The sequence below is a fragment of the Aythya ferina genome (genome assembly GCF_964211825.1).
Source record: "Aythya ferina genome assembly, chromosome: 2".
Taxonomy (NCBI): domain Eukaryota; kingdom Metazoa; phylum Chordata; class Aves; order Anseriformes; family Anatidae; genus Aythya; species Aythya ferina.
In genome coordinates, this window is record NC_140297.1 from 159,014,555 (window position 1) to 159,036,859 (window position 22,305).

Here is a 22,305-nt window from a genome sequence, read left to right on the forward strand (position 1 = left end):
ACAAGCTATGTGTTTGGAAATCTTCTGACCTGCACTGCAACGCAGCTTTCCCTTTTTCCTGAACCTCTCAATTCCAACCAAGTTTGCGAAAATGCCTGGGCAAGGTGACGGTCCCCTGGGACATGGAGAGAGAGGGAGAAAAGCAGGCTATGATGCTGAAAGCAGGTTCCCTAAACTTTCTGCCCACCTCTAAAATGTTAACACTGATTTAAGGAAAATTGTTTTCTCCATGTCTTGATTGTTTAGTGTTTCTCAGCTGGAAGAGTTTTGGTAAGGATGCAGGCACCACAATCATCATTTCCAAAACAAGTTTGCACCATTAAGGGATATACAAGGGGACTATTTCTCATCTCCAATGTCCTGGCTGGATTCTCCTCTAAGCGATACAGAGGAGGCTGAGAATCTTATTTTCATGCATGGTCTGCAGAGGCAGAGGGATGGGGCAGGGGGCAGATGGGCAGCAGGGGCACAGTTCTTCAGCTCCTGCCATGGGGCTTGAACCATGGGACCTGATCTCTGACACTTTGTAGGCCACTAGAGCAGGCAAAACAAAGGATTTCTAACTTTACTAAGTTGCATTTCAGTTGGAAAGGGTGGATGTGGTATATAGGGACATGGTTCAGTGTCAAATATTGATGGTAGGTAGATGGCTGGACAGATAATCTTAGAGGTTTTTTCCAACCGTAATGATTCTTTGATTCTGTGATTTCCCAGAGGACATGAATAACCAACTGGTGCCAAGGAGTAGCTGACTTTTCCTCATCCCACAGAGATTGATTTCATTTTAAACGGTGCTTTTGGAGGCTGCAGCCTGCCTGGGATGCCTCTTACGGGCCAGGGCAAACTCTTCATTGCTCCTGAGCTTGGGGCCCAGGGCGTCCTCACTCCCCAAGTGATCTGCATCGATTTCCTCCCATGGATGCCACAAAAAGCTCCCCCTTGCAGATCTGTGTCTCCTTGGTAACTGAACCACATCAGATAAAGCCAGAGCAAAACCTAGCAGCCTGCAAAGCCTGAGCAATGTGATGGGAGGCAGGGGGAAGGATGTGAGAAGCCATGGGTCTGGATGGCTGAGGGTCATTGCACGGACAGACAGACAGCCTCTGCTGTCCTCTGGTTTGTCCCAGCTCCTGTCTCATGCTACAGCTCTTCTATAATGGGTTTTCTTCCAGCAAATCCTCAGACTTTCCACTCAAGGAAAGCTCTGGTGTCCCCACATAATTCCTCTGCCCCAGCTTGTCCTCGTGACCTCCACACATGCGAAAAGCTCTGGCTCCAATTGCTTTGAGCTCTTCCTGCTCCTACACAAAGCCTTACTGTTAGGAGCCCGGAATTATCAGTCAGAGTCCAAAATTATCAGTCAGTGTCCAAAATTATCAGTTATGGTCCAAAATCAATCCCAGGGTGAGTGTTTGCTGCTGGCCCTATGGCAGTGGGTGAGGGCACTTCTGTGGGGATGTCGGTGGGGTGTTTGGGTTGTTTCTCTCTCCCTGTCTGGCCCAGCTTTGATGCCCTTTCAGCATCATTGAGCTATTTACCTTTGCAAGGCTTTCTGAAAAGGCTGCCTAATTTTGGCTTTAAATCAGAACTGGTATTTGAACAGAGACAAATGGTACAAAGGAGTAAACAGTGGGCATCCCCGGACAAAATTAATCACCCTGCTCCAGGCATTTTTCCCTTTCCCACTCACCCTGCATCTCCTTTCCTTCTCACCCAGCTCCTGAGCCTGAATCTCCTCTTTCCCTTCCTAAACTGGAAGGTTGCAGCCCAACAACCACCTTACTGTCACTTTCACATAGACATTTAACATCTGGAACATCTGTCCTGAAATGGGGGAGGAAAAAAGCAGACTGGGAAGGGAAAATCTGAGCAAAATACTTTGTTCTTCTTCAAGTTCAGCCAGTTTAAATGTATCTATTTCTGTTTAAATAGTTCAGTATATATATATTTGTTGTCCTTGCAAAGGTAGGATAGAAGGATGACTTCAATGAGTAGAAGAAGGCACTCGCAGAGGTGGGTAGAAGTGCAAGGAAGCAAAGTCCCAACCCCTTCTGATGCAGTTCCTTTAAAAAAAGCACCAGTTGTACTTTTGGAAGGATATCATTAGACCGAGTATTTTCCCCCCAGTCCCTGGCAAAAAGTCAACATTTGCATTTAAATAGTGCTTTTGCTACGAAACAGAGGCATGTTGCAGAATAGATGCACACAGATAAAGATTCCTTTAAGAGAGTTGAGGGGGGAGCAAACCTCACTGAAAGCTCAGCCCGTCCCCTTGTGCTGTCAGCAGAGGAGAGGTTATTTATGCATTCGAGAGTGTGCCCACTGAGATATAATCTAGTGCTCTCAGGAGTCTCTGCTTGCTAGAGGTGGAATTATTAGAATTAAAAATTACAAGCGTAAAACAAGGCCAGTCTAAAATGAAATATTACCCAGTGAGTCTAAATAATTCATGGGCAAAATAACCCCCTGGGTCCCCCATCGATCCATCTTACTCTGCAGATGTGAAGAGGAGCAATCTGTTGAGGGGGTGTTCAAAAAGCCTCCAGGGTGATTTCAAGGGGTCAGGGGTGGTTTCCGAGTGATTGTGGTTTATGTGGGCCATGAGGGGCTCCATGGGGAAGGATGAGTAATGGCATGAAACGGGCTTTCCTCTGATGATGAAACCTTCCTCAGTGCTGATCAGGGGAGAAGAGAACACCATTTAGACAAAATAATAATTAAAAAAAAAAAAAAAAGTCTTGTTTTATTTCTGTGCTCCCAAGTAGAACACACCAGTAATTTAACTTCTAGGTGCACAGATCTCCGAAGAACCCAGCAAGAACATTTATTGGAAATATTTACTTTTCAAGTCCATTCCCAAATGCAAAGTCAGGCTTTTTGGAAAGGCTTTTGCTGCGTGAGTCTGGCCATGTCCGAGGTTAGAGCCCCTCCTTCCTCTGTGGATGGGATGGGATGTGCAAAGCCCATAGGGGCAGTGACTGGGGCTACAACTGAGAAATCATGTTGGTATCTGCACAGCCAGAGCTTGCTGCTGGAGGGAAAAACTTCTGTGTAATGCTGTCACCTCTCTTCTGCTGCAAATCCACGCCTGAGAGATGACGGTATCAAGAGATTAGATTAAGGCAGATTTAGAAGAAAGTAACAGAGAAAATGTATCTTCATGTTTAGTTGTGTTTTCCAAATACATGCATGCTTATATACAGATATTTATGTGCCAGAACATCTTTGGAGGCTGTAGAGAGTTATTTAAGATTGTAGAAAGCTAAAAGAGTCAGTGCTGATGCTGTGCATCTCAGCTTTATGGGACTTGCGCACAGGCACCAGTTGCCTACTGGCGACATGAGCCCCTGTGCCCCAGCAGACCCAGCACGTGCTGCCGTGGTCTCCACGGTGGCTGCAGGAAGGGATGAAATTAAAACAGCCTTTGTAAAAGCTTTGCTTCGCAGTCTGTCTCCAGGCCAGCTAGGATTCATGTAGACAGCTTTGTGTCCCAGTCAGATAATATATCTTGGTCTTCAGCAGGGCTTTTTGACTTGCAGGCACGCCCAGCATGCCAAGGAGATGTATCGCAAAGCTGTGGAACCCCTCATCACAGGACACTGCCAGCACTGAAGTGTCTGTGGGTCCAGAAACTGATTTAGCAAATTTACAGATCAAAAAATGTCTGTGGGTGGTGGTTAAAAATAAAGTCACCACCTCTGAGCAGAGGCTACTGCTTAGAGTATGCATTGGGCTTGCCCATCAGTGCACAGTTGGCATAAAGATGCTTGTTTCCCTACAGCTTTCTGTGGCAGAAAACTTAAACCTATCTGATTGTTGTTATTGCTCTTCAGCTTTCCCAGTATTTCCTTGGAAGAGTTTTAGGTTATGCCAGATTTTAAGTGCTAGATCAGAGTGTGCTGTTCTGGGAGGGGTTTGCTTTGGGTTTTAATGGTGTGTGCAGCTGGGTATGGATGAAGGAGGAGTTGCAACAAAAGCCAGACTGATGGGGCACATAAATGAATTCTGGGCTGCTTTCTAGAAAAAAAAAGAAAAAAAAAAAAAAAAAAGAAAAAAAGAAAAGAAAACACTCCCACACTTATTCACTTATGGCAGGAAAATCCACGGCATCTGTGTTCTTGTTAGCCATTCCTCTGTGTGCCTCCTATTTCATGCTCACCTCCCCAAAAGTGTAGTTAGCTTAGGCACATCTAGCCACAGGAGGGATTTTCTGCCCCCAAGGACGTGGTGACCAGTCCTGCCTGGGCGTACCAGCTATTGGGCTTTTCCTGGTGCTGCCTCGGTGTCTAGTAATAAAGAGAGGAGCTGTTTGTACCTACAGGTGTAATTTGTCTGGTACTGCTGCAATATTGCTATAATATGACCCTCCTTTTCCTTTGCAATCTTTGTTAAATCCAGCGATCCAGATGTCCATCAGGGACAAAATGTAGAACACATTCCCTTGATTTATCTCACTCTGCAAAGATGATAAAAAGCTCTGAAAATAGTTTCTTGGAAGTCAGAGCTTAATTCTTAAGGCAAGGAAAGGTTAGAAACTTCAGGAGGAAGGAAAAAGCCATGGGAAATACTGTTTGGATGCCTAAGGATGCTCAAAGAAAATGGAAAAAAAGTCACCAGGAGGAAGAGACTGCAGGAAAATGAGAAAGAAAATAAAGTAGTGTTTGAAAGGAGGGGACACAGCTCCGGCTACTGGGGTTATTTATTCTCATAGGAGACATAAAAGAGCCAAACAAGGAAAATGCCATGCAGAGATCACACATTGTTTTTTAAGGACAGGCCCCTAGACATGATCCCCACTGGCTGAGCTGTAACCCGGCTCCCAATCAATCTCTCCTCTCTGAAATGTCACTAACCTGCACTTAAGTGCAATAAGACTTCCCAAACTAATTGAAATTCTAAGCCAGAGTCAGGAGACATTTGCTTCAAGTAGTGTTTTAATTGTCTGCTCCCTAGGCTAGTAACAGAATATTTTGCTCCTTGCATTATTCAAGGAGACACGAGAGCTCAACCTTTCCCTTTAGGTTAGTGCCCCTCCTGTCTTTGGTTTATGTTCCGTTCTTTATTTGGCCTCTGCTCACGAATTACCTGCGTGTATCCTCGTGTGCCTGCTCAGCCAGGGATCAGAAAACCTCAACCATCCCATCTGCTTAGATGCAGCATTTTGATTCAACCTATTACCTAGAAATAGGAGCCAGCTGGGAAGCATGGAGCTGAATCCAGATCCTAGTGATTCTGTAGCCTGGAGTAATTTTTATTTTTATCTGTTGTTAGACATAAGGGGACTCCTTCTCCCCATGCACAAGGAGATGCTTGTCCTTAAAGCCTCCTATGTGCAATCTGCAGTCTAGCAGGAAGGGAAGGAAGGCTCAAAGTGTCTGGGGTGTTGCCTTATTCTTCCAACACTGCTGCAATGAAGCCATTTCTATAAAACTGTGTTTGAAACCAAGTGGAAGTGATGAAACACAAAGTGCATGCCCACAAAGCATCAGATAAGGTCAGGCATCCTCAGGAAGAGGTATAAGAACATCCTGATCTTCCTGGTTCCATTGAACTCTCATTGACCATGAATGCTCAACACAGTTTCTGTGCCTAAAAAGTCCCTACAAGAACTCACCTGTGCCGTTATCAGTGGACCAGAATCCAGTATAAGATGAATTTATTTCTCTGCCTTTCTGTATATGTGGACAAATAACAGTGCCTGTACAAAGAGGTGGGTTTTGCTATGGTCCCTTTCTGGTTGAAGCTTGGGACAGATGTGTCTGAAAAGGTTTGGGCTTCACCAGGCTCAGTAAAATATACACAGGACTGCTTCAAACTGGGATGTGTTTCTATAGATAATGGTCAAAAAGAGAATTGTCTTTCTTCTTCTCCCAGTTCCAGTAACCTCATATATTATTATATTCCCCATCACGACCTGAAACCCTCACTAGCTTAGGGAACAGAGATAGAAAGAAGATGACTCTTCTGAGATCACACATCAGGCTTCCAGCAAGCCTGACCAGAAATCCTGAACTTTTAGGCTACATACGCAAATTATTAGGAACTTATATGTTCCTATGATGCTGCTGGTCCCTACCTTTTCAAAGGGCATGGCTCCCTGCAGCCCTCAGAGCTTGTTTTTGATCTTGTCTAAAAGGAACACCTGGACACTATGGCCTGAAAGAAGACTCACAAGTGGACGGTTGGATGTGGCTGTGAGTCAGTAGGCAATAACTATACAGAGCAAGTTCACCACCAGCCTGCAGGCTTTTTCTTCCTCTTTGTTTTCACTCACTTCTACTTTGTTGTTCCTTCTCATTTTAATCTCTTCTGCTTCTCTGCAATCTCTCATGGAAAACAGGATTGCACTGATCAAGTGACATCCTCTATATCTGAGCAGGTCATCTGGTCTAAAATCAATATATTTCTGGGGTAAGGACCTAAAGCAGGATGGTGAAATAGATGGCCAACACCCTTAAAATGCTTATTTCCTTCCATTACTTATGAAAGGAATTTGTGGCTCAGATGACACATCTGTATCATAAACCTCTAAAGCTAAGGGAGTTGTTGCCAGCTCTCCAATGCTTTGGGTGATTGTCCGTGATCTTGCAGTGAGCTCAGAATAGACAGATCAAACTGTTCTGCTCTTTCTTCCCCTTAAATCTTGCTGTGCAGGGAGGAGTGGCTCTCTTGAGGATAGAAAACTGCATTTTTTGTGTAATTGATTTGGATTTCCTTAGAGCTCTGTTCACCCATCAGTGCCCAAATGGCTCTGTCCTGCAGACTGCGGAGATGGAAGCATAAGTTATGCCCGTTATTAATAAGTTTCAGACTCAGTCATCCTAATAAAGTGAACTTGCAGTCTTTTCTACTTCTGGTTTTTGGGTGTAACTTCACTAATTTTTCTTTCTCTAACATACACATACTGCTATACTCTCCATTGAGAAGGACTGTGAAGGGAGAGGCCGAGGGTGGAACAAGGGCTGCTAATACTGAATTTAACAACATCTAAATGGACTTTTTTTGGAAGACGAAGCCTCTTCCTTTCTTCTTTGCCCATAATCCACATTTAAAGACATCAATTTTTATGCTGAATTCCCACCATGAAATGCACACGCAAACATGCTGTTCTCTCCCATTCCCCACACATTTGGACACTAATGTCTGCAAATTTGGACACTTTAGTTTCTGCCTCTAAAGGCAGAGCACTTGAATACTCCCAGTGGAAACTTCTTGCAGCTTTCATGACAGTAGATAAATTACTGCTTGCTTTGTGGCTGTTTCAACCCAGGCACAGCCTACAGAAAGTGCAAGGAGCACAATGTTAGGAAGATGTGTAGATACTCTGATATTTGCTCACCACCAGGATGCTCTACCTGTGACACAGTGGGCTTGAACTGCAAATTTTAGATTATACATGGATCTGAGCTAGTCCCAGGTGTGCAGAGCTGAGGTGTTTGGTGCTGACCCTGGTGTTTGGGTACTGGCTAAAAATATTTCACAGCTGTGTTGTGGTCTGTAAATCCACAGGCTGTGCCGGATCTACACTTGATCTCACTAAACAGCTCGGCCAGTAGATGTTGCTCTTGGCTTATACTGATGCGCTCAAAAAAGATGTATCCAACCCGAGACACTTGGAAGTCACACAATGCAGACCTGTCCCTCACCTGGAATTCTGTGTTTGGCCATCACAGATCATCCCGAATGACCACAAAGAAAAATAAAATACAATCCAACTCCTCAGACAGCAGTCCTTTGTAATTAGTAGTATAACTATTAGCTCTCATTTGCCTTGTGCTAAATGAGAATTGTTGGACAAGAAGTCAATATTTCCAGGGGAGTTTTTGGAATGCATTTATCAGAAGGGAGTCGTGGACAGCCACAGAGAGAAATTATGAGAGTAAACCATGCTGAGAGGCTGGAGTCAAGCAGGTATTGGGTTAGGGGCTGTGGGGGCTGTAGCTCTCACTTGGAGATGCTCACCAGGGTCCTTCTGTGCTGTGGGGTTCAGGTTTATGAGGGCTTCAGATACAAGTGCTGGGGAGAGGAATAAAGATGAGAGAACATGAGGGGTTGTATTCATGTGGCTTGCCATATGGGATTTAAACATGTTTTCAGGTTCATAGAGTCTTGGAGTAAAATGAATCACCTAGTATGTTGGCTCTCCATCCTAAATATTCCTTGTGAATATTTAGAAATATTTAATTATTCCTGACTGCTCTGTGCAGCAAAGGTAAGAAAAGGAAAAAAAAAAAAAAAAAAAAAAAAGATGCAGATAAATTTTCCTCTGTCAGCCTCCATCTCTTATTCTTGTGTGAATTAATTTCCAGTCAATTTTGGACATGTGCTGGAAGGAAAATAACATCCATGGTCTGTTCAGGATCCAGCCATTTCTGTGCAGGCAAGAAACCTTTTAGCTCAGGGATGTTTTCTACATTTTTGCACAGGAAAAAAAGTAGCTAATGCACATGATGTTTAACATTTAAGTCTGGCCAATAATTTGTAAAGTAGCTTGAATATCTGTGTATCTGTTAATATGCCCACTCCTCCCCACTCATCTTCCCTGCTTTCTCCACGCAGGTTCATCTCTCTCTCTCTGTAGTACCAATCACAGCAGCATTTAGATGCTGCCTAATGCGAGCTCTCAGGATCAAGGACTGTCTGGAACTGTTTTGTCTGCAGAGTGCTGATCCCAGGACAGCTCTCACCTCACTCAAGGCCTCTTAACATGGCTGGAATATAAATGGCAAATATGCATAACAGGGAAAAAAAAAAAAAGAAAATAATAAAAAAAAAAAAGTCATTTACAAATGCCTAGGTAAATGCTGAGCCTTCCTGGCAACTTCTCAGTACCTGTGATGGTACAATTAGTACCCTGACTGACAATATGGTTACCCTCTCTCGGTAATGTGCCTTTCTTTTCTTTATCAGGACATCTCCCAGGCCAAGGCTGTTTCATTTCTTTACAGTAAAGAATAGTCTTAGGCAGGACACACCTTCATCTCCATTAGCTGAAGCTTATGGGTATCAAGTTGAGACTCAGCAGATTAGAAAATGTCTGAGAAGATGCTTCAGAGATTCATTAAGGGAAAAGCTTCAACAGTTCTCCAGCAGTAACTGCTCCTTCAGCAGTTATAACAGAAGAAATCAAAGAGAGACCTCACCTGTAGCAAGGTGACACAGCTGCTCAGGCCACCCTGCATCAAACTATTGCGAACAAGTCACAAAACACAGGATGAGTTCACGAGTCAGCTGTCTGCAAGACCAGATGGGACACAGCAGACGTGTGAGTGGTCCCCTCTCGCCACTGATGGAAAAGGTGATGACTTTGAGAACACTCGTTTATGAATCAGGCTGGGAATTGCTTTAATCATTACAAAGCGGTGTCTCTGCAGGACTTGTGAGTGAATTGCTGTGCCTGCAGTCTGTTTTACAGTGCCCCGACTTCAGATTGCCAGCAGTGGTGTTAATGGCTCAAGTATTTACCATGCCTTAGCATCAATGTCAAAAGATCCTAAGAGCTTGCATTAGGCATCACTTAAACACTGCCATGATTGGTACAACAGAGCAAGAGAGAGATAAATGCACACGGAGAGGGAAGAGAAGAGTGGGTATATTAACGGGTACACACAGGTTCAGACTACTCTACAAATTTGAGCAGCCCACAGCACTCAATTAATGGTCAGAAGAGCACAGGCTAACAGCAAGCAGAATGCAAACACTGACCATTCAGCATCAGATGAAGCACTGAGTCCCTGCAAAGATTGGGGAATGAAAGGCTTAATGGGTAACTTCAAGATTTGTGATGCCAAAGACCTGACCTCCTGCCAGATGGCCTACTGTAATAGGAATATAGGAATCCCAGGGAGAACAGGGACAAGAGAGAGACTTTTTTTTTTTTTTTTTTTTTTTTTTTGTGGAAAATAACCAGCAATAAGATATGAAGTGGTCTGGAGATTCAGAGCACAGCTCAGTAGCCTAGCATGGATCTCAGGGACCTGCAGAGAAGAAAAACAATGTATTTCTCTGCTGTTCATGTTTGCATATGGGACAGATTTGGCACTGTATACTACACAGTGACTCTAAGAGTTGTACACATCCTTTAGCATTGTCAATATTTATTAATCATGTACAAAATCAGGGCAAACTCTTCCCAAAGCTGAATCCAGTAGAAACTTCAGATCAAAATCAGTTGATTTTGATCTTTTTGAAATATCACACACCATCTGAACTTTTTTTTTTTTTTTTTAAACACCTTTGGGAATAGTAAGTCCTGAAGGGAAATGCCTTCCCAACACTGTTCCAGCACTGCCAGTGTTCAGAATGGAAAGTTTCTTCCCCTTCCCACTATGGTCCAGTCAAGATACTCTGAACACCTGAGAAGAAGAAGAGTAAAGTGGGAGATGCTGCATCTCACTGGTTCTTCTGTTGTTCTCTTTTACTCCACTGAGTGCCAAGGGGACAGCCAAAGAGGGAAAAAGAGATTCAGTCCTCATCCTCATGACCATGCCTGGTGCAGTAGCAGCATCACTCACCCTGGACACCTCCGGTGCAAACATGGCTCGATGTTACTTTCTGTTGTCATTGTCTTCTGTGGGATGGGATCCTACCACTCTTAGCCTGGTCCCAGACATCAATCCATAACACATCTTCTGACCCCGGAGGGAGTGGCCAACCCAATACAAGGGGCTTGGATGATCATCAGTGCAATGTAATTTCTGCTTCCAAGCAATCCTGATCAGACAGCTACTCTCCTGAGAGCTGTTTTAACCATCTGTGGACTATCTGTGTATCTCTTTACAGTAAAGTATCTTCCTGAGCCATATGGACATGCAGTTTTTATTGACTCCCAACTTTGGCTTGCATACAGGTTCTTCTCCACACTGCATCCTGACCCTTTGTACACACATCTGGATATAACCCCGCAGATGCCTCCCCTATAGTTCTGCAGTCACCTTGCCCAAGCAATACATGACCTACCCATTCTGCCTCTTCTCTTGCTTGAAAAGAAGATTTATTAAGAAGAAACTACACACAGAGACAAGCCCAAAGCCTGCTCCCTCCTGCAAGGAGAAACACTAACAACGTGTCAGAAGATGAGCCTGTAAAGTCAGGCTCTGCCCAGCAAGGAAGCCAGGATTAGCATCTTCCCACTGCAGGATGAGTGTAACCGACAGCTCTGCGAAAGAGAGGACACTGAAGGGAGAAATACCTGCTGACAACCTGCTTGTTCACCAGCCTTCTTCAGAGGTGCACACACACCGAGTGCTTTCATGTGGTTTTCAACTGCCTCTGTTCCCCTTCGAGGCAAAACCCTTATTACTGACACCTCCATGTGAAGGGGGTTTGGCTGTGTGTATCCAAACGTCATTAAATATTTGGTTTAATAGCTGCCAAGGCAGCTGCTTGAGCATTGAGCTGGAGTTCGTGTTGCTGGCTCTGTCTTGGGAGCAGTCAGAGGAGCCAGGCATGCCACGGGCCACCAGCAGTGTCTGCAGATAAGTGTCTCCTTGGCAAAACCTCTCCGAGAAGGGGACACTTGACTCACTTTCAATATTCAAAAGCCACCTGGCTGTAGTCCTGGGCACCCTGATGTAGATAGCTCTGCTTGAGCAGGAGGTTGGACCAAATGACCTCCAGAGGTCCCTTCCAGCCTCATCCAGTTGGTGATCCTGTGATCCTGTGACTCTTATGTTCTCTTGAGTGATTTACTCCATGTTCTCCTTTAAGATGCTTAACCTTAAGAAAATTTAACATCTGTCTGAGCTGTACGCCAGGCTCCCTGTGACACTGGGCAAATTTTTTAGCTTTTTTGCCCCCCTGGGGTCATGCTTGCAGAGGCAATAATAGCACAGCCCTGTTCTGCAGTGCTCTTTTGAACAGAAATATGATGGAGCTCGTGGAGGATTGAGATACTGCGGTCCTGGGGACCATAGAAATCCTTCAGCTGGAAATACTGCTCAGGAAGCAAGCTAAAATTGCATTGGGCTTGCAGACTTCTGGGTGTCATAACATGTCACTGAGTTTATGTTTTTTTGGGGGTTCTAAGAATGCTTCATGCAGGAGGGTGAAAACAAATTTGGAGAAACTGAGGCACTTCAGGCCAGAGCAGGCAGCACATGGAAGAAAATTTAACAAATGTTCTTCTCTGATTTCCTTTTTGAACAAGCTTTAATGAAAACAGATAATGACATGCATATCAGGAAAGGTTTCAGTCAACTTGAGATACACGGTTTTATTTTAATATGTTCATGTATTTAGCACCGTACAGAGGCACGCATGTGCCTATGCTAATATGTCCCCTCTGTGCTTTGAACCGAGGCCTGCAATAACGCGGAGAAGCAAACAGCGTGTGAACTCGGCTCTGATGTGATTTATGCAGTATCAGAGAGGTTCAGGGCGGGGAAGCATTTCATTCCTCCCCAGTGGTACGTGCTGGATTTTTCCTTACAAGTCTGCTCTCTGATATTTTCCCTGTTCTGCTTTGAAATAAGTGAAGTGATGAAGCCCCTACGGCTTCCTTGGGGGAAGAGTTTTCCGCAGTCTTATTTGATCTCTTGCTCCAGACTAAACATTTCCTTTCTCATTTCCCTGCCCACCTCCCCCATTATTTCCACATAAATAATCCCTCTTTATCTCTGGTGTTTCATTTGCAGGGATTCATGTAATAAGCACAGCTTTATGCTGGGTTTCCTTGAAAGCTAAGCACTGTGGCCTCATTTCCAGCCTCCTTAAGTGATTTGCAGAGCATGGGGAGACTGGAGCTGGTCCTAAACGTTTCTCTGAACCAGGCCTCAAGACCTTTGTTTGCTGGGACAGAGGGCACTTGTGAATCTTACACAAATAGATGACAGCTTTGGGCTCTCAGCAGCTTTGAAAATCACACCACTTTTTGGGTACTCAGAAGTGAGTGATCTGAGCAACGTTTTCAGTGGTGGTGGGACATACTGACCTGCCCCTGAGCTGTCTGTACTTCATCAGAGTAATAAAGTTAAGGTAGGAAGAGACCAAGAAGCTGGAAAAATATGAGACAGTCTTGTCGGTCAGATCAGGGGTTTCTCAGCCCTATATTCTCTCATTAGTGGTGGCAACCAAGAGCAAAGGGTGGAACAGGACAAGCATACAGCATCAATCCAGCCTTCAGCAAGGTGCAGCCCAGACATTTTCTGAGCAGGAGCTGCCATCTTTGCTTCAAATAGCACTTGGTGGTTTCTTTTTTATGCATTTCTCTGGCTGCTTTTTGTACTTTGTCGGCGCCTTTTAAATGATGCGATGAAACATTGCACAGCTTGACAATACTCTGCTTGGGGAATTATGTCCTCCATTGGTTTTGCACCTGCCTTCTGCTAATTTCATTTGACACCCCTCAAGTCCTGTATTGGAAAAGAGAGCAAACAACTGTTCCCTAGTCATCACGTCTCAGTCACTCCTGAACTTACAGATTGCATTGTCATCGTTCTCCTGCCTTCACCCATCTCCTTTCTGTGGGGGAAAGTCCTGATGCATGGTTATACTGAAGCTATGAAATGCCTTTGGTCATTTCTCTTGACCTTTATAGTGTTCACAGTTAGAGTTTGTCATGAACCACTAGTTGGACCTACATAGCAAAAACAACATGATTGTTTGCTCCAGATAAAAGTTGGGTCCCTCCCCTTAGGATGAAGGAAAAAGCTGTTGTTGATATAGAGTTTGTTAGAGGTAAACATACACAGTGTGGAAAAGATGATCCTGGCTGTGCAGATCAATGCCCCCGTTTCGGATCTTCCCTATCCTACTCGCTCGCTAGTCCATCTTGAGGTTTGTGGTGCTTCTTACATGAATCTGCTTTGATCTCTCCTTATCCTTATCCTGAGCACCCCAGAGGAAGTTTTGTGTGATTCCCAGACTCTTGTTCCCATATTCTCTTTTCCATATAGGACCACAAGTCCTATAGCCCTTTAGAAAATGAACAGAGTGTCTTTCATGAGGACTCACCTTAGTAGGTTTTACACCAGGGACAGATCCTTCCCCTTGGAGGCTAATACTTTGTTCATAGTCTGGTCAGTGCCATCTATTTTCAACCAGTAGGTTTCCAGGGTGCTTTTGCCTGTCATGGATCACTGTTCACCACTGAGCCTTTATGTTTAATTAAATTAACAGTTAGCCAGATAACCTAGCTCATGATACGTGGTGTGGATGGTGGGCAGAATAAGGTACAGCCTTATTTTTTGTTTTTATTTCACTAGATTATTAATTGGGGAGGTGGTTGTGCTTTTTTATTTTTTTTTCCTCAAAGCTTTGGGATCTGAAAAAAAAAAAAAAAAAAAAAAGAATAAAAAAAGAAAAAAAAAAGAAAAAAGAAAAAAAATAAAAAAGGGAAAAAAAGAAAGGGAAAAAAAAGAAAAAGAAAGAAAAAAAAAAGAAAAAAAAAGAAAAAGAAGGTTGTACAGGAGAGATGGAAGGAATTATTTTGATTTCTGTGGAATTTGGGTGGGTTGTTTATGATATTAGTGTGTACAATTTGCAAAAGGGCAAAGTGTTATATGGGGTTTATTTCTGAAAGGGAAGAGAATGAACGACTGGAGCAACTCACTTGTGCTGCCACAGGTTCTCATCACATGGAGCATCAGAAGGGGACATCTTCCTGAAAAAGGTTTTTTTCCTGGCTCACACAGAAGTTACAAACTGAAAGCATGGCTCTCCAGGGAAAGCTCACTGCTTTGTGTAATAGAAGGTTGTCTTCAAAACAGTCCCTTCTGGAGTTTTTTTCTTTTCCTCAACATGGTAAAAAAAGCAACTATAAACCCCTATGGAGCATCTCCTTCTCTTTTTCCATTGTATAACAAGTTGAGATAAGACACCAAATTTTCAGATGCTATAAAACAATCTTTCTCTTAATCTCCTTTTAACATACTTCCCCCGTTTGGATAAGAAATAGCATTTCCTCACTCAGTTGCAAACTGCTGATGATTCCCAAGCCCTCAGATACTGTGATATGAAGTCCACTATAAATATTTCCAGATATAGGACAAAGAACTGTGATGGCTTTATGTAGTCTTAGCATGATTTTTCAAATACAAGATGTCCTGGCCTGCAGGATCTGAAAGAGAGCTGCCAACCAGAAGCGTCTGCAGCTGGGGTCAGTGGGAGGTTAAATCCAAAAACAAAATTAGAGATGGATGCAATGTGCCTGCAAAAACCATTTTGCTGTGCTCTATTGATTGTTTTGTGTTGATTCCTTAGGGTTTTGTTGGTGGTGGTTTTGTTTTTTTCTGTTGTCACTGGTGTCTAATTTAAGGAATTGCTGTTAAATTTAAAGGCATGATTGACTGACTGGCATCTGAGACACAACGCAGCTGTCAGCTGCAAAGATAAACTCCAGACTGGGATGCAAATCTTCCCAAAGATCAGGGGTGTTTGGACGAGACTTCTAAGTGGAGCTCTCTCAGTTAATTTGTAGTAAGACCTATTCTTCCAGCATCTCCACTTAAGATTCAGAACAAGAAATACCAAATATGAGCTTGAAAGTTGAGTCTGACCATCCTGAAAGTTTCTCCATTTAACTGTGGAGAATTAGGATGCATTGGGTCAGCCTAGCGTGAAAAGTAATTTGTTTTAGTATGTGATCATGATAAGAACCGACTGAGGAGGATCAAAAAACTCTTTAGAAACCGGATTAAAGGCCACCCCGAATGACAGTCTCCACAGCATTCAGAGCAGTCCCAAGAGCAGGAGCTTCCCATGCTATACAAGACTCATGTGAGGGGCTAGGACTGCTCTGAGAAATGAAAAATAAAAGCCATACCTTGCTATAGGATTGAGGTGATAGATGCTGGTTGTGGTGGGAGCCACTGGAGGTGGAGGTGTAAGCCACAACTTACTCCAGTTAAAGAGAATAAAGGAGCAGGAAGGCCTACAGGCCTGCAAAGCCACAGCTGAGAAAAACTTTGCTAAGTAGGAATGGGTTGGGTATATGACCTTCACAGGAACCAGTGCCTTTGAAAAGCAAAATCCTTCATAAAGCAGTTGCAGCAGACTCATTATTTCTGGATTAAGTACAGATGGCAACTCAACCCGCATCGATCAGCGGGGTGCAGCAGTTTGTTGAGATCTGATGAAACAGGACTCCAGGGGCAAAGGGCCTATCTGCAAAAGGTCCCATTAGCTTCAGTGGGATTCTGCATTGTATTTCACCTCTCACTTGCTTTTTGGCATCAACAAGGTCTCCTTCAAGCCCACGCTTGAAATGTAAGAAGGGTCAGAGCAGGGAAGTTGTGTGGAAGTCAGGTGGAGATGAGTCTGTCCTAGAAGATGGGAAGTCCATGCAGATCCATGCCCCTCTCTGCAGCTCAAGTCACTCCTGATGAATTGAGCTATAGGATATGTATGAAGCCACTGCTGTGACAAAATCCAGCCTGTTTTTCTTCTGTTGCACCTGTGGTGGACCAAGAGTATTTCTGTTTTGCCACAGCTCATCTTTTCCACAGCAATGGTAACTCATTGTCTTGCCATTATGCAGCCACACCATTACACCAGCCAGATGCAGTGGCCAGAAGAGCTGAATGCTTTACTCTTGACACAGCATTTTTTTCCCCCTCAAAGGTGGGATGGGTATAACTTCATATAATAGGCCCTTAACTGCTTCTTTACAACACCACTAAAAAAGACAAATCACTTGAAACAGCAAATGACTACACCCAGGAAAAGAAAGGAGATTTCAAAAGGTTTATCTGACAGCCAATAAACAGGATAAATAACAAGCAGTATTTCATTTGTCAGGAACATGGGACAACCTGCTGATAAAAAAGGACTACACCATAAAGTGGGGAATACCTTTGTCTTGGCTGTAAATGACTGTGCTGATTTAATAAGTACACTGGCAGTTCTACTCTAGCTTCTCTTTAGTACTCGCAAATGGGATGGAAACAGAGGAAGAAGGGGAGGAATGAAGCTATCTGTCCTCAGCCCCATAAAGTGGTTTCATTCTGGTTAAGGGTTTGAAATCATGATGGCTTTTATCTTATATTGACTGGTTTACCCATAGGAGCTGATAAGCAGACTATGAACAAGTCAAAGACAGGACCCTAAACTCTCCACCACTCTTTCCTTCGGTAAGACTGGACAGTACCCATTTCTGTATATTTTAGGGTATTATTTCATAATTGATTACCTCCTGGCATATAAGTCTATTTGAATATCCCATTGTTGAGCTAAGGACCCAAGACAGAGATGTGTTTGGATAAGTAGTCTGTGTTGTGCCTACAAATGTAATGGAAATTAACCTTCTAACACACTGCAGCACATGTATTTTAACTCAAAAAATATCCTAACAAAGTGTAGGAAAAAAAAAGGATTTTGTGAAGCTATGAATCTCAAAGGGAGGGAGAATAAAGAAAGACATTCTTAAAAGGGCAAGCAAGGAGTTTATTAGCTCTTAAATGTGTCTGGTTACAGATGTCTTATTGATCAGCTCAACCAAGGCAATCAGGATACTTGCCATTACGCCAATGGCTTCTCTTGCAACAGAAACACAATCTATCTCCTGTCAGGAAACAGGAGACACAAGTCTGTTTCCCCACACAGAAAAAGAATCAGCAGAGAAAGTAACTTTCAAGGGAAAGATAATCTCCTTCAAGGACAAATATTTACTGTGTGCTAATAACATCCCATCTTCCTCACTGCTTCTAAGATCTCTGAGTCACTTGCCATCAGGTTCACCAGCTTGTGTTTCCATCCTGACCTATTTTCCCATGTTATTCTCATTATTAAGTATCTTTACCACTGCATTCAGCACCCTGTTTGTTCTCTCTCTGTCTTAGTAGCAAAAGTTTGAGCCCCGTTCAGTTGGTGTTAGTACAGGATCTATGTTAGTACAGGATCTCTTCCTCTGAGAGGAAAAACAAAACTGAAAGAGGCAGAAGGAAACCTTTCAAAGTCCACCCAAGTGAGTAGAAAGGTGTTCCTAAACACTACAAAATGGATCAGACCATAAAATTTAACAATTCATAGTAAAAATTAAAGTATAAGGGTCTGATGAGGACAGTGCACCCTTCTCTGCAGTACAAGAACAATATTTAGGGGAATTCATCGAGACTGATGAGAAAGCCTGCTCCAGTCCCAACTGGAGGACCTGGTTTGCCTGAGTGCTGACACAGTAGGAGCTCTTGTGACACCATGATCGGAGAAGAGGGAGAGCTATCTTACAGAGCAAAGATCAGGAGGATGAAATGTGCAGGATTCTGTGATAAAATGGTTTGTGAGGAACACATCACTCCATGGACAGGCTTGGGAATGGTATAAAAGAGTCTAGGAGGACATCGTTTTGCAGTGCAATGAGGGAAGTGATGAGAGTGCTGAAAGTGCTGATTTATTTCATTTTTCATGAAATGAGTTGATTCTTGGCCCTACCATGTCTTTATGCTGTGGCAGTGGATGAGTTTCTGCCCATCCCTGTGCAAAGGGGTGGTAATTCCCCCAACATTCTCCCCTGTTACCTAGATGGGCTGTTGAGGACCCACTTTGTCAGAGCTGGACTCCTGCCCAAGGTGTTCCAAGCAGTGGAACGCACAGCTCAAAGGGCAGCTGCAATCTCCATTGCCTCACAAATAGCAAGACAGGAAGGCTGGGCCACCTGAAGTGAAGTATTTGCAACTCCAGAGGCAATGATTCGTGGTGAAAATAATAACAATAATAATGAAGTAGTTATTTTATTTATTTATTTATTTATTTTTAAAGCAGCATTTTTCTTTCTCCCAGTGTTTCCTCTGTTCAAAAAAAAAAAAAAAAAGTGTCTTTGTAGCTCTTTATCTTTACTTGTGCCTGAGCACGGCACACCTGAAGCCATGCTGAAGAATGAACCTGAAGCATCTCCCAGGGTAGTGAGGTAATGAGAGTATGCTCAGCAGGAAAAGCAGCCATCTGAGAGCACCCACCTCTGGGATGAAGGGCCACCTCTGCTTCTCCCCATGGAACAGGCAAATGATGGAGCAGAAACGGTCACCAGCTGTTAGAGCAGGGACCATTTACAGAGCATATTCTGGCTTGCTGGATATGGGTGATGAGGAGTGAACGGATCAGTGAGGGATATGACAGCTTATCTGTCACTTGAAGGGCCTGATTGATCCCCTGCTGTCTTTTTACAGCACAAAACTAAGCCTTGATGGGCTCCCTGCAGGTGCCCTGCTGCAAGGCTTCAGCCCATGTGAGGCAGACCAGTTTTAGTCTTCACAGTCTGTTCTGCTGTTAATATCCCACCAGGGCCAGAGGTTCTCTGTAAGAACCTGGCAAGGCACAGGGTGCAGACGACTGCAGAGGCTTGGCATTTTCCTTTTGCATGTGGAAGGGCCATCCCTTCAGTGAGGGGCTCCATCAGCCTGCAGGGCTGCAGCTGGTAGTACAAGAGGAAGTTTGTGCATTGCTGCTGGCATTGGTGTTGGGAAGGGGATCTAAAAATCACCTTCACCTTCTTGTAAAGCTCCCAGATTACTTCCCATGGGTGCTGCAAGGGAACTGCAGGGGAATATCATTCTCCAAACCAAAGCGGTCCCAAGGAGCCATGCTTCTCTGCCTGTCACCTGTGGTTGGTGAAATCTACATTTTGGGGGAAAGGATGATCCTTTTGGTGTCAAGGGGGAGTGGACAGAAGGACCTCTAGCCCTTCCCAGCTCCCTTGTGCTCTTTCCACACAGGAACATGTGTTTGTGCGGTGGGAGAGGGAGAAGAGACAACCTCATCTATGATGGATGTGTACTTTGGAGTGGTTGTCACTATTGCCTTTTGGGGTTAGGGTCCAACAGGCAACAAAACAGGGAGAGGGTCTGTCCAGAGGAAGGGACCCCATTGCAACACCAAGCACAGAAAGACTAGTTAGTAATGGGGCAGGGTTTCAGGAAGGTGAAGTACCTGTGTAGAGATGGGGAACGGTTGAAAAGGCAACGTTTCTCTCTTCCTCTACCATCTCTTGACTCTGCACTTTCCTGTGGCGTCTTCCTGCCACATTCAAAGACATCCTGCTTTGGGGCCTTGGCAGGGGCTGCGTTGTAGGGTCTATAGGTCTGGTTTTGTCTCCCCTCTCGCGACACCGAAGCTGACAGGGCTTTTCTGGATTTTGCCCAGGTGGTTGGAACTCGTGGTCGGCTTGGGGCGACTGCACCAAGGACTGCGGGGGAGGCCTGCAGACCCGCATGCGCTCCTGCAAGCCCCTTCCCAACGAAGGCCTTGCCTGCGAGGGAGTCCTGGAGGAAGGACGGCTGTGCAATAGGAAGGCGTGCAATAGTAAGTGGAGGCATGTTCCCCTGCACGCGCGCGAGCGTCTCGCCCTTCTCAGGAGGATTCCTCAACCCTGTGGCCGTAATTAATGAAAGAAGCAGAGTAAAATTGCTGAAGGTCTGTGGTGGAGCAGTAAGCCCAAGGGAGCACAAGACTTCAGCTGTGCATGGCCTTGCCCTTCCCTGATTGTCTCGTGGCCATGAGTGCTCATGCACACATGCTGACACACGTCTTGCAACACACGTGTCTGCAGATCCAGACCTCTGCCCCACAGAACAGGGATCTATAATAGGTATCCATAAGCAGACCTACATCAGGTGTCAATGGACTTGTACAATACGTACACCCTAAAGGCATTTCTTTGATAGTTGCCCTCTGGAGCTTCTCTTCCAAACAATTGAAGCATGCAGCTAAGAGAAGTGCTAATCTTGCTTCTTTCATCTCTCTTTGACTTACTTCCCCTTCCTAGTCAAGTGCAATGTTGTTTTCCCCTTCCTTTACACAATGAAAGCCTACAGCACTAAGACATGGAGAAAGGTCTGGCCACTAGACAAAACACAGGGCCTGAGCAAGACAAAGATTTTGACAGAGGCTCTGCAGCCTCTTTCCAGGTCCTCTTCTCCAGAAAGCAAGGGACAAATTGCCAGTGCCAGTCAGCAGGACAATACTGATGGGTCCAGCTGGTGACCTCTGGCACTTTCATGCCCCTGCTTCTTTTGCGTTAGCTGAAAGGAGAGAAGACAGTAGGGAAGAACAACAGCAGAAGAATCTCAGCCCAGCAAGTGCTGGCAAATGTCTGATTATAATTATTTTCTACATTGTATTTCACATTTATAGTAGAGAATGTTTGGATAACTCCTCCAGCTAGGCAAATAACTGGGGAAAGTTCAGTTGCCTTCAAAGGCAGGGAAGCATCTCTTAAAAAAGGGGAAGTTCAAATAGAGGGACATAAATATATTCCTCTAATAAGGGCTAAAATGATTTCATGCATTTTTTACCACTTCTATAAATTTAAATCTTGTTGCAATTAGGCATTTATTTTTTTATTTTTTTTTTTTTTTATGAAACCTTCCAGTATATTGAACTTTATCTCCTTGACTCACAGTTGCTAATTTCCCTTGGAGATTCGCCCACACTAGGGGAATTTAATTGATATCCCCCACGCTCTTGCTGGTGTCTTTGGAGCTTTAATGAGGCTGGTGCTTGAGGTGGTGATGGTGGGAGTACAACCATCCATGTCCATGGACCTGGAAGCTGGACCTGAGGGGAAAGACCAGCTGTAGGACCTGATTGCATCTAAATGGAGCTGGAAAAAGAACGACACTTTGCTTGGTGGACATGGCTCTGAATTCCTGAATGTCTGGAGTAACTGATAACATTGTACAGGGGGCTCTGAGGCTGTGGCCATTCCTGGGACATGACAGCACATGGGAGAAGAGGCAAAAAATACTCCTTAGAGTCCCCTTCCTGTGTTGGATAAATGAGAGAGGGACTGAGCTTCTGCAAATTCTCTTTGCAGCCCATCCATCCCTAGCCCTGATCATCTTCACAGACATCCATTGGACTTGCTTGATTCCTTCACATCCCTCTTGAACCAGACCACCCCAGACTGGACACACTGTTCCAGGTCCAGACCCACCAACACTGAGCAAGGGGCATCATGCTTTCCCTTGGTCTGCCCCAGCCTTTGCTCTTCTTTGTGCTGGATCTCCTGAAATTGCTGCAGCAAGGAAGGATGAAGGGAGCAGCCAGGGAGCCTGGAAGCCTGGGCTGGGCTTCCAGCTTTACTCATTGCATGGAGCAGAGCAGTGGAAGATGAATCATTATTCACTCACCATTTATTTACTCACTTTTCTACAGTGTAACACTGAGTAAAGCTGATCCTAAGTGAGGAAAAGGCTGATTGTGCCCCAGGGACTGTGATTCAATAAATTATTCCACTTGCCTTCCAGTCCTCTTCTCATTAACCATCCAGTCAACTCGTGCTCCAGTTAAAGTGTGGTTAGTTCAACAGAGCTTCTTTGGGAAGAAAGGATCTTGAGCTAAGTGAAAAGCCATAGTTTGGAAAGAGTGTCGATC

The 22,305-nt window shown here is 44.3% G+C and overlaps 1 protein-coding gene across 14 annotated transcripts in view; it reads left to right on the plus strand.

Moving 5' to 3' along the window:
• Positions 1–22,305, plus strand: part of ADGRB1 (adhesion G protein-coupled receptor B1) — a 260,069-nt gene that overhangs the window by 90,826 nt on the left and 146,938 nt on the right. For 13 of the 14 annotated variants that reach the window (XM_084509051.1, XM_084509056.1, XM_084509057.1 and 10 more), the window contains exon 3: positions 20,074–20,232. The exons of the other annotated variant lie outside the window; for it this stretch is intronic. In XM_084509051.1, the coding sequence (XP_084365177.1) occupies positions 20,074–20,232 (159 nt within the window). The remainder of the gene's footprint in view (positions 1–20,073; positions 20,233–22,305) is intronic. 14 annotated transcript variants of the gene reach the window in all.